Consider the following 12,456-nt stretch of genomic DNA (forward strand, 5'->3'; position numbering starts at 1 on the left):
CCCTTGTCTTTTCTGTTGAGCCCTTCAGATAGGAGAAGAGTACCTCTGATCCATGACTTCTTCCTCCCCAGGATCCTGGGAGTTTTCATCTAGCAAATGGTACTACCAGACCCATGTGACTGGTGGGCTGTTATCAAAGACATGTTCCTCAGTTAGGTCAACAGGTATCACCCAAGCTTAAAGAGCTAGAAAATGTGGTTGGTACAGGGGCAACAAAGTTACACATTATTGGGCCCGGCGGCGTGGTCTAGCGGCTAACGTCCTCGCCTTGAAAGCCCCGGGATCCCATATGGGCGCCGGTTCTAATCCCGGCGGCTCCACTTCCCATCCAGCTCCCTGCTTGTGGCCTGGGAAAGCAGTCGAGGACGGCCCAATGCATTGGGACCCTGCACCCGCGTGGGAGACCCGGAAGAGGTTCCAGGTTCCCGGCTTCGGATCTGCGTGCACCGGCCCGTTGCGGCTCACTTGGGGAGTGAACCATCGGACGGAAGATCTTCCTCTCTGTCTCTCCTCCTCTGTGTATATCTGGCTGTAATAAAATGAATAAATCTTTAAAAAAAAAAAAAAACAAAGTTACACATTATGTTTTCTCTGTTTCAGCTTGAGTCCGATGAATGGAACACTGGATTTGAGCCTTAACAATATTTGGCTAAGAAAGGGTGGTTGGGTGGGGGAGTTAGAGAGACAGATTGTGCAAATTCAAATTTTTTTCACATGGTTCAAGTCTTAGAGAGACTTACCTGAGGTTTTCAGAGCTGAACTCTGACTCCAGGAATCGGAGGAACTGGTCCCGCCCCACCTGGTCCTTCAGTATCTCATCAAAAGAGAAGCCCCATCTCTTCACTCGCTGCTGGCTGGGCTCTTTGCTTTGGGAAGGAGAGAACGTTTAAGAAATGATGAGTCCCAGGTCAAAGCCCATATGCAACTCTTCTCAATGATTCAAATTCATTTTGTTTCATGCACTAAAAGGAAATGTCTCATATTTAACTGGCCGAGTCTATCCAATCTGCACACATTCCAAGTGCAGGGTTTTGGATACCAACAGTAGCCAATAGTTAACGCCGTTTTGAGAACAGGGTTGTGGGAGCAGGTGCTGCAGCACAGTAAACTAAGTAGCTGCTTGGGATGACTGCCTCCCATTGCAGAGAGCCTGGTTGGAGTCTTGGCTGCTCTGCTTCTAGTCCAGCTTCCTGCTAATGTGAATCCTCGGAGGCAGCAGGTGCTGGCTCAAATACTTAAGGTCCTTCCACTAGTATGGGAAACCCCGATGGAATTCTTGATTCTTGTCTTGGCTGTTCTGGGCATTTGGGGAATGAACTAGTGGGTGGCTTGGTCACTGTTCCAAAGGACAGTGCTTTGTGAGAATCTTCAGGGCCCGTCTGGTATGGTCTCCCACTTGGGAGCAGGCCCACCTTCACCGTTGCTGTCCACTACGGGCCCAACCCTTGACTCCATTCACACTTCCATTGGAAGCCAAGATGTTCTGTGAATGTCACCTTTCTTCAAGGGTATCACCCCCACACCACTTCCCACCCCTTCCTCAATCCACAGGAGGGGAGAACGGAGGGGTCTGTTCAGAGTAAAGCAATGTGTGTTGGCTAGAAAGGCACCATCCATCTGGGATAAGCCACATGTGCCTGCTGGGAAGTAACACTTTGCAGTCACTTTCTGAATGCACAGCCACCTGCAGTGTTCATGGTGAGTTTAATGCTTTTCCAGGCTCACGTTGGCCAGCTCACAGATGGCTGGCGACTATTCAGAGGACCATGTACTGGCACGATCCTCACTTTCCAGATGGGGGACTATGAAACCTAGTGATATGTTGTCTAAAGACATGGGAGGAAGGGATGGAGGCTATAATCAAGTCTAGGTAGCATGGGTCTCCAAGGTAGCCTTAACCCTGCTCTGCTGTGTAGACAAGCTTTGTTGTGCTGTCTCACATTCAGACCTAAGAGGAAAGGCTGGTCTTAGTCATCTGGGGTTGGACAAGAATATTTTCTTTAGCTGCTGTCTTTTCATTCAGGTCCATTTATTGTATTTCTTTCCCGACCTTCTAATGGACAAACTACGTGCTCTAACTCCTCCCCATTTAGATGCGGTCCTTGGACCAGAGGCAGAATGTCAGCTACCAGCCTTCCTGGGACCTGTAGAGTCAGAACCTACAATTTAACCAGATCTCTAGGTAATTTATGGACACAGTCTAATATGGAAAACATTGTTCTAGCTATACTTTCCTTTAAAAAAATACATACTTTGTGTTATTTCTAACAGACAGTAAGTGAATACCATCATGCTTCCTCTTATCATGGAGTTGACACATTCTCAATATTCACCTTACAAATTACACTTAGTAAAAGGCAGAAGGGAACTAGTGTATTGGAAAGAAGGGAAAAGCAAAGGACTCTATGCCACTGCAGTCAATAGAATGTTCTGTGATAATACAAGCATCGTGAACCTGTGCTCTCTGATGGGACGGCCCCTAGGCTCAGGGCTGTTACTGAGCACTGGCAAAGTGGTCAGTGTGACGGATACAGTGCATTTTCAATTTTATTTGGTTGAAGACACTAACAGTTTCAATCTAAATAGCCACATGTGGCACACTGGATATAGAGCTCCAGGTATAAGCCATCCAAATCCAATCACTTCTGCACCAGCAGATATAATCATCAACCATGGTGCCTGCTAATGCTGACAGTGACCAAGAGATCCTGTGCTCGGGAATTTGGGTGGTGTCTGCTGTCTGACTTTGCCTTTTCAGATGTAACTCACCAGGGTTATGGTAGCAGACAAGGCCCAGCAGCTCAGACTGTAGGGAATTCCACAAAAGATCTTTCCCAAAGCACCAAGCGGGGTCTTTGACAAAGTGTGACACCAGACTGCAGATTTTCTCGAATATAAACCACAGAGCTAATCAAACTCAGTCACTTTCCAAGGAGCAAACCCATTGTTTACTGGGGATTCGTCTTGGGGTTGAACCTAGAGGCCAGTTTCAGCACTGGAGCACATCACCTTCTTCTGCCAGGACCACATTGTGGATGGACCCAATTATCTGCAAGGATTCAGCTTACATGGGACTGTGCTGGTGGCAGTTGTGTCCTGATCAATGGCTGTGCCCAGAGAGCCTGCTGTGAAAACTGTGCAAGTTTTTGCAGTGACAGCCTCAGGGATGCACACCCAACTCCACTATCACTTCTTTCTGGCATCTAAATGATGAGTCCACATTTACCCCACCAGAAGGGAGAAGGTAGTGGCAGGGATGAGGAGAAGGATCATTTTGGTGTGAACCAGAAGTGCTGGATGTCACTGTAGATATAGAATTAGAGGGAAGTCTAAAGCAGAAATTGGGGATGAGTAGCAGAAATCCAGGGATTGGGAGAGACAAGGTACCCTGGAGGATTAGTGTCTTAACGTTGCCGCATGGAAGTTCTATCAACCTGCTTGGATTACAAGAGCAAAAATGTGCACTCTTGCAGTCTGGGAGCCAGAAGTCCCAAATCAAAGCTTTGGCAGGGCCAAGCTCCTGCTGATGCCTCCAGGGGAACATATGGCCCCTATGACTTCATTGACTTCTGATGGTGCCAATGATCCTTGGCATTCCTGCACTCCTCCCATCCCTACCTCTGCCATTACGTAGCATCCTCCCTGAGCTCCTTGTCTTCTCTGGATATTTGTTCTGTGTGTGTCTTTTTGGATTAGGACCTATCCTTCTCAGTAGGACCATATCTTAAACATCTACACCTATAGTTAGTCTATTTCCAAATAAGGTTACACTCTGAGGTTCTGGGGCAGATATAGTCTGAGTTGGGTACATCAACTTAGTACATCTATATTTGCCCAATGACCCATTACTCACAATCCTATCTATATGAATTGATGTTTCATATCAGCTTCACTTATTCCTGCTGCTACTTGGCTGCTGGAATTCTATGCTATTAGAAGCCTCCTGCATAAGAGTTTCTTTCAATGAATCTTTCCCCTATCACTTGGTTAATCCCCAAATCACCTGCTTTATGGTTCAACCATGTGTTGCTCCCACAGGATGGTCTCTGGTGGGTGCAAAATTATTCTGAAAATTCAAATATCTCTTGACCCCCATTCTCAGGGGACTGGTACAGTAACTTTCCATTGTGCAAACTCCAGCGAACAACCTTTAAGAACTCACAGGATACTAGTGAGCCAGGAGCTGGGGCTATGGAGACCATGGAAAGCTAACATAAGAACCCAGACCTGGAACTCGCTGGAGGTAGTGGCACAAGTGAGTGCAAACAAATAGCTGTGTACCAACCACAATAAATAAAATCAAACTGTAGACTTGTGGGTGACAGAGGTTAGAAACTTGACACAGGAGAAGAATCTGCTAACCAGAAGTACAATGAGCAGCAGCAAAAGAAGAGACAGAGGAACAATGAATATTATTGAAGACTCCCCTGCAAAGGAGCAAAAATCTTTGCCAACCTCACAGTTTACTGAGGAAGACAGAGAAAATGGGGCACACAGAATTCAAAACACTTGTTAGAAAGCTTCTTATCAACAATGAGAAACAGGTAACACAGGAGTTGAAGGAACTTAAGGATATGTCACACTGGAAATGAATCAAATGAAAGCTGATACATCAGAAATGAAGAATACAGTGGAGCAAATTAAAAGTACAGTGGAGAGTCTCCAAAATAGAGTGAAGGAGGCAGAAGAAAGAATCTCAAAATCAGAAGATATTTCCTTCTTTTCACCAGGGGAAAACAAACAAAAAGCTGGAAGTAGATCTGGATCAGGCTAAAAAAAAGTATTCAAGAATTGAAAGACACTATTAAGAGGCCTAACATAAGAGTTATGGGAGTCCCAGAAGGTGCAGAAAGAGAAGCTGGGTTTACAAATGTATTTAATGAAATAATAAGGGAAAATTTCCTTAATCTAGAGAAAGAATTGGAAAACAACATCCAGGAGAGGCACAGAACTCCCAACAGGGTTGACCAAAAGCAATCTTCACCATGACACATGATAATCAAGCTCTCTTCAGATGAACATAAAGAAAAGATCTTTAAATGTGCACATGAAATAAATCAATTGACATATAAAGAAATGCCAATTAAACTCACAGGAGACCTTTACAGGAAACTCTACAGGCCAGAAGAGAATGGAGCAACATATTCCAGATTCTAAATGCAAAAAATTGTCGACCCAGGATAACGTACCCAGCCAAACTTTCCTTTGTCTTTGAAAATGAAATAAAATTCTTCCACAGTAAAGAAAAGTTAAAAGAATTTGCCTCTTCCAAATCTGCCCTACAAACGATACTTAAAGCTGTTCTCTTGACAGGGAAAGGAATAGTGCTCATCAAAACCAAAGGCAAATGCAAAGAACATCTCAGTAAAATAGCAACGGAAGACTAAATCAATGAACAGCACATTGTTAAAATGACAGGACCATATTATCACCCATTCATATTAGCCCTGAATGTAAATAGCTCAAACTCATCAATCAAATGTCATAGAATAGTAGACTGGATGAAAAAACAAAACCCATCTATTTGTTGTCTACAGGAGACACATTTCACCAACAAATAGCAGAAACTCTATTTCCGGGATTTCGATTTTTTTTGTTAATTTCATCTCTTCAAAACACTTTCTTTTGATTAAATTTTTCAGTGACTCATAGATCATACAGTAGCATCATTTTCTTCAAGATGATTCTTGATTTTCATTTCTTCAGTAACACATTAGTCATTCAGTAGCATGTTATTTAACTTTATGGTGTTGTTGATTTCTTTTTTTTCTTCCTGTTTTTGATTTTGTTTTGTGGCTTTTCATTTAAGGGGATGTATAGTAGCTGTATAATGGAGACTATCATATCTAGTAGCGTGTTATTTAACTTCATGGTGTTGCAAATTTCTATTTCCCTTCCTGACGTTGATTTTTGTATTGTGGCTTTTCATTTAAGGGGATGTTTGCTTACCTCATCTCTATGTCCCATAAAGTAATGTCGTCGCTGACCCAGGGGTTGGCTGGCTCGGCCGGTGTGATAAAGGGATCATACTCTGCATACTGTTCTGTGTAGGCGATCAGGCTGTGGGAGGGAAGCAGAGAAAAGGATGCTGTTGATGTCCCAGGAACTGTTTAACAACCACCCTGCAGCAGTCCTAACAGAATTCTACATTAAAGGTTGCTTCTGGTCAATCGTGCTGCTTTTCTGAATCCCTGGGACAGTCTCAGTGCTCACACATGTGTGATGCCTGCTTCTCCCATCAGCTCTTCACCTGAACTTCAGTGCATCCCTCCCTGCCAGCATTAGCTTTGACGGAAGCATGTGTCCAAACCTACATGAACATCACCTGTCAGGTGGCGCATATAGAAGACATAGTTCTGCCATCCCAGGATCCCCAGTTGGGTGCCTTTCTTATGGCAAAGACTTTAAAACCCTGCCAGACCTTAAGGACTTCACCTAAACACTTTTCCAAAATCAACTTCATTTTTCCAGTTGCAATGATCAGCTAATGTATGTGCAACACACTCTCAACATTAAACTTACCAGTTCACATTTTTAAAATTCATTTTTATCTTAAAACGCTTTAAAACTTGAGAGGCAGAGAGGCCAATACAGAAAAAGAGAGGGAGGGAGGGAGGAAGGGAGACAGAGAGAGAGAAAGAGAGAAAACACTTATTCCCCAATGCCCACCGTGGTCTGGACTGGTCTGTAGCTGAGGCTGGGAGCCAGAAACTCAGTGTGGGTGTCCTATGTGAGCGACACAGATCTCGTTACTGCATCCGTCACTGTTGCTTTTTGGGAGCTGGAGGAAGCTGCAGTGAGGGGCCAGAGCCAGGGTTTGAACCCAGGCCCTCTGATATGACAAACAGGCCTGGACTATTAGAACATACACCTGACCCTCTCCCCTGCCTCTAACTTTTATTTTTCATCAAAATACATATTGATAGCTAAAACATGCCTGTAAAACAGTGCTGAGGAAAGAGAAGCACAAAAAAGCAAACAAAATGACTGATTTTTTTCTTCTGTTTCTTCTTACTCATATTCTGTGTCCTGTTCCTTCTAGCATCTGCCTGAATGTTTAAATTATATGATCTTACAGCTGCTCTTGCTTTATTAAATTTGAGACAAGGATTAAATGATCTACTCAATAATCTCCCACTCTCTCCTCCTCTCCCTTTCAATGATCTCCAGAAAGACTTACACAGCAATTTTTGCAAAATCAGTGGTCGGTGTTCACATCATTAAATGAGATAAAAATCTTCCGGTGCTCAGATAAGTATCATGCTGCTATTTTCAAGTGTTTTAACAAACCTGTGAAACATCCATCAATATTTTTTTTTCACACCTGCAACACATTCAATAGCCCATTCATTATTAACCCTGCCTGCCTCCAGGAGTTCGCTGTGTATCTTTGGTTCGCTTCCTCCAACCTGGACTACTTGCTCCATGGACTTCATGCAAAATCATCAGCCTGGGACAGCCTTCCTTCTGTGTTGGAACCCTTGTTTTATGAGTTCTATATGTGATCTTTGGTTTTATTCCCTGGTTGTGCAGAAGCCGTAGCTTTCAAGCAGAGAGCAGAAGAACTAAGCATTTTGAGTTCTTTCAGTGCTAACCAACGGTTTTCTCTCCATATCTGAGTGAAGGTACTTCTCTCTGAGTGAAGGTACTTCTTGACAACTAACGCTACTATCGAGAAGTCAGGGTCCATTTGAATTCTTGTTCTTTAGTTCAGTTTTGTTTCTCTTTTTCAACACAGAATCTTCTCTTGGGTGCTCAAGTGCTGCGAAACTTCACATAGACTCTTGACTCTTGCTACCTGTCTCTATTTACTGTGCCGGACACAACATGCAACAGACTAAAAAAATTCTAAGAAATCATGTTATTTCTTTGATAATGTCTTCTTTTTCTTTTTAAAATTCATTGCCATTGGAAAGATTTTACAGAGAGAAGGAGGGACAGAGAGCAAGGTCTTTCATACACTGTTCACTCCCCAGATGGCCACAATGGCTGGAGCTGAGTCGAGCTCTGCTGTGCTGAGTACCAGAACCCGGGATGAGTGAGGAAGGCCCCTGTGCTCCTGTCCTCACAGCCCTGTAGCCAGAGCTGCCATGGGTGCCACTGGGTGCCGATGGCCCCTGTTGATTCGGGCCATGCCTGGATAGCCTTCTGCTGCTAGCCTCTCGTTGTCTTCTCACCCTCCACGGCCCTGGCGGCTTCAAGAGTCAAGGATGGATTTCACAGCCGCTTCACTGCAATGCAAGTATTTCTATCCCAATGTTTGATTAAAAAAAAAATGACAATTTAGAATATTTGAGACATGCAGAAAGGTTGAAAAGTTGTAGAAAATCACCCTTATACTCACGGCTCAACTAAGAATATAAAATATTACAAACAGAGAAATGGGCTGTGGTTATTAATGGTTCCTAATCCTCTAAACTTTGTATTTTGGAAAAATGTTTAATCTTTTAAATTAATCTCTTAACTGGTTGACTTGTGAGTCCAAATTATTCTCTCAGTTGCTTTGGGGGAAAGAGAGCGGATAGGCCTATTTATACACCTATAATTAATAATAATTTTCCAATATTAAGATTATAGACCTACAATTCATCATTTCTTTTCTATTAGAAACAGACTTTTCCTATTTTCAGCAAGTCTCCACAGGGCTATGGTGGAATACCACTGTTCTTAAAGGGTTTCTTGGCTCTGAGTTATTCATTTAGAATTCAAATCCATCAGTGGACCTATTTGGCCAAGAGGTATGACTATCTTTATGGTTATCGATCCATGAGAAAACTTTTCCCCAAGCATTGCCAGCAAGATAAGTTAGCAATTTCCCCCAATAGCTAAGTCAGAGGCTCAGTTCCTAGGACTCAATTGTAAAGGGTGGGCAGGATGAGGCCCTTAAAGCTTGGGAAGGATTGCCACTTTCCCTTTAATTCTTGATAATTCTGGTTTTAAAGCCAGATATAGATTTCCCGACATCTGTACACCTCTCAGCTGTCCTGGATGTAGACCCTCACCTGCGGGCGGGGAGGAGAGGAGAGGGGAGGAAGCTGAAAATTCCTGTTTGTAAATCTTGGCTGAGACATTGAATTCCTCTTTGTCAAGTTTACCAATGGCCTTGCTGAGCAGTCAGGAGCATTGTGAGAAAAAAGGGGATAGCATTCCAGAACCATCTCTATAACTACACTACCGACACACCACACAGAGGAGCCACACGTCTGTCCTGAGACTCTGCTGCAAGTTGTGTGCCTTGTCCAGACAAGTTCTATCAGTAGGAGCTTTCAGCATGTTAGGGAGGATGGATGGCCAAAGGATTCTCAGCAAGGCCTGTGGCGGGATGCTATCCCAGGGAACCACTTCTGTGCCACGTGGGCTAACATTCTCCCTGAACGCAGTTAGGCTTTGCATGGGGACATGTGTCAGCTTCTTAGAGCTGCCATAACAGATGGCTGCAGACTTGGTGGCTCAGAGCAGTGGCAGCGCAGGCAGTCTGAAGTCCAGCGCTCAGCAGGGAGAACCCTTCTCTGCTTCTTCTGGCTTCATGCACCACAGGTGCTGCCTGGCCAGTGTTTGTAAAACTTCAAGCTGTCTCTGTCTTCCTATGGCCTTCTCTTTGAGATCCTTATATCTAAAAGCCTTTTCCCCAAGTGAGGTCACATGCATTGGTTCCAGACGTGTTATTTTTTGGAGGAGTTTAACCCACTGTAAGCACCATACAAGGATAAGCTGGATGTGGGGATGCCTGGACACCATGGTAGAGTACTAGGCAGAGTCTTGGCTACTCTGCTTTCAACCCAACTCTCTGCTGATGAACCTGGGAAAGCAGCAGAAGATGGCTCCCTTGCTTGGGCCACTCTACCCATGAGGGAGACTTGGACAGAGTTCCTGGCTCCTGGCTTCAGCCCGACCCAGCCCTGATTGCTGTGGGCATTTCTAGTAGATGAAAAAATCTCTCTCACACACATTCATATTCTCTCTCTGTCTCTCACACACACACACACTAAACACATGTTTAAGAAAAAGAATATGGACATTTTGGGGGAATTTTTATTCTGCCTACCACACTTGTGGTTTAGAGGAATTTACGCAGCAGGTAGAAAATGAAGCCACCTGAAACAGAGTGTGGCGGGAAACACAAGGTGCAGGAGGCTTGCCTGGACTTTTGGAGACTGGCACTAACATATTTTATTCCACCACCACTGTCACCACCCATGCAAATACACCTGGTACTCATGAATCCATGCTTGTCCTGTTTGCAATATCACTGCGAAGGACAAGAGACAGCCACGTGTGTATTCCTGGAGGTCCCTAGGGGCAACTTGGGCTTTGGGCAGGCTGTGGCAGGAGTTGATCCTTCTCAGAGAGAAAGAGAAGGTTAACGCCACAGAGAAGGTTCACACAGGGGATTGAGAGGAGGTGAAAGAACGCTCCTGCCTGGGCAGGGAGGGACGGGGGGAGGGGTCCCCTTTCCCTCTGCTCTTCCTCTACATCACCCCACCAAATGGAAGCAGCACAAGGAGGACCAGAGGGACTGCTCGTCACCACCACGCTCTCTTGGCTCCGTCATCTGAGCTAAAGCTGCCTTACCCTGGGAGTTAGAGCTTTCCAGGAGAGACACAGAGGAAGAGCCATGAAAGGGTGGCTGGGAGGGATCAGACAAATGGTCAAAACAGAGTGAAAGGCTTCCGCGGATTTAGGCGTGAAAGAGGTTGGAATGGAGAAAGAAGCACTGCCCATAAATAGAATGGATGCTCTCGGTTCGGCTGAACTTCATGCTTAGTCACACTGGGGGAACCTGTGTGAGGCGGACAGAGACTCTGGGTCATGAGCGTCCGTCCTCTAAGAAAGACAAGCAGGCATGGAGAAACACCTCTGGATTTCTGCTCAGCTCGCGCATCTCCTGAGGCTTGCCCTTGGACATGGACACAAGTTTATTTCAGGGGCGACTACAGGCTCACTCAAGAGCCCTGCCTCGGCCACAGTTGAGTTTTCAGGAATGGGGTAAATATCCTCTCTCTCCAGTGGTAGGAGCTGTGCGGAGCTGGAGGTGGTCTTGTCGTGGGACTCACACCTTGTAAAGCATGAGGTCAAGGTGGAAAGTGGAGCAGGACCCAAGTTGGGAGGGTCTTGGAGGGCATCAAGGCCTGGGCTCCAGTTCCGTCTGAGTTCCATGGCACTCGTGCCCTTCTCAGAGCTCAACTCTGCAGCCCTTCTCATCTCTGGACAGTCAGTATGTGCTCCTTTTTGCTAATGGATTTCAACTTAGGGATTCTTCTACTGGAAACTAAAAGAATACAGTGGGAAAGGAGATGAAGGCGATAGGAGTGTGAGGGCCAAGTTCATCAGGCTATCCTCTATGGCATCAATTAGACACCCTCTCCCCCAGAACATGCTTGCTCAGGGCTCAGCAACAAGGTGGATGGAGTTGGCTCGAGGTCAGGTAGGCAATGGTGGAGGCAGCAATGACTACTGCTCAGAACTACTGTAGTCCAAAGTCAATGCCAGTCTCTTCAGAAAGACCTGGAGTAGGGCAACAAAAGCCCAGAGGGAGAGGGGAATAGAAGCAAAGAGCTTTGGAGGATGCTTAGTTTACGGCACACAAACATCAGCAGCCCACAGGTGCACGTGACACACAAGACAGAATCAGAGGGAGATACAAGAACACCCAAGAAATCCAGAGCAAGTTCTTCAGGAACAATACTTCTCCCCGAACAGTTTCAACATTCTTGTCCCTTTCCCCCGACTTCTGACAAGGATGTGGCCTTTCCATTTTCAGATGACAAAGTTCTCATGGCAATGGAAACTGCTCCCCTACAAAGCTTTGGTATGGGTACCACCCCCGTCCTCAGGCCTACCAGCAGATTCTTAGCGAGGTGTGGAATTAGCTTCAGAAGGTAGGTGGCAAAAAGCTACTAGATGCTTCCAGAGGGACACTCTGTGGTCAGTGAGTTATGACCACTGATACCGTCATAGAGCAAACAGCTGCCTGACCACAGTGCAAGGTTGGCACTGAGTGACTGGTAGAGTGAGTTTCCAGCTGCATCAGTCAGTCCTGGGATGAGAGGCGGTATTCACGTGAAAGCTTCCCAACACAGCCTGCTACTCAGGCTCTCCCTTGGGTAAACTTGGAAAGGAACTGAAAAAGCAGTAGTTCCCTCTTTCCTGCAAGGGGTATGTGTTAGGACATACATCCCAGTGGATGCCTGAAAAGCCCAGAATAACGCAGCCTCCTATACAAAGAGAATATTTCCCCCCCAAGCAGAGTGCTTTAAAAAGCTCATGCAAAACGGAAGCTAAAGATATGGTTATTTCAGTGTAAAATATTATTTTTTTAATTGGAAAGTCAGATGTATAGAGAGGAGGAGAGACAGAGAGAAAGATCCTCCATCCAATGTTTCACTCCCCAGTGACCGCAATGACTGGTGCTGCACCGATCTGGAGCCAGGGGCCAGGAACCTCCTCCAGGTCTCC

The 12,456-nt window shown here is 45.3% G+C and overlaps 1 protein-coding gene across 6 annotated transcripts in view; it reads right to left on the reverse strand.

Moving 5' to 3' along the window:
- The window catches only part of RGS6 (regulator of G protein signaling 6), a 461,403-nt gene that overhangs the window by 50,377 nt on the left and 398,570 nt on the right, over window positions 1–12,456 (reverse strand). For all 6 annotated transcript variants that reach the window (XM_058655286.1, XM_058655288.1, XM_058655287.1 and 3 more), the window contains exons 13-14: window positions 5,950–6,060; window positions 741–866 (exon numbers count right to left, since the gene is read on the reverse strand). In XM_058655286.1, coding sequence (XP_058511269.1) covers window positions 741–866; window positions 5,950–6,060 — 237 coding nt within the window. The remainder of the gene's footprint in view (window positions 1–740; window positions 867–5,949; window positions 6,061–12,456) is intronic.

This window comes from Ochotona princeps, chromosome 26 (assembly GCF_030435755.1).
Source record: "Ochotona princeps isolate mOchPri1 chromosome 26, mOchPri1.hap1, whole genome shotgun sequence".
Classification (NCBI taxonomy): domain Eukaryota; kingdom Metazoa; phylum Chordata; class Mammalia; order Lagomorpha; family Ochotonidae; genus Ochotona; species Ochotona princeps.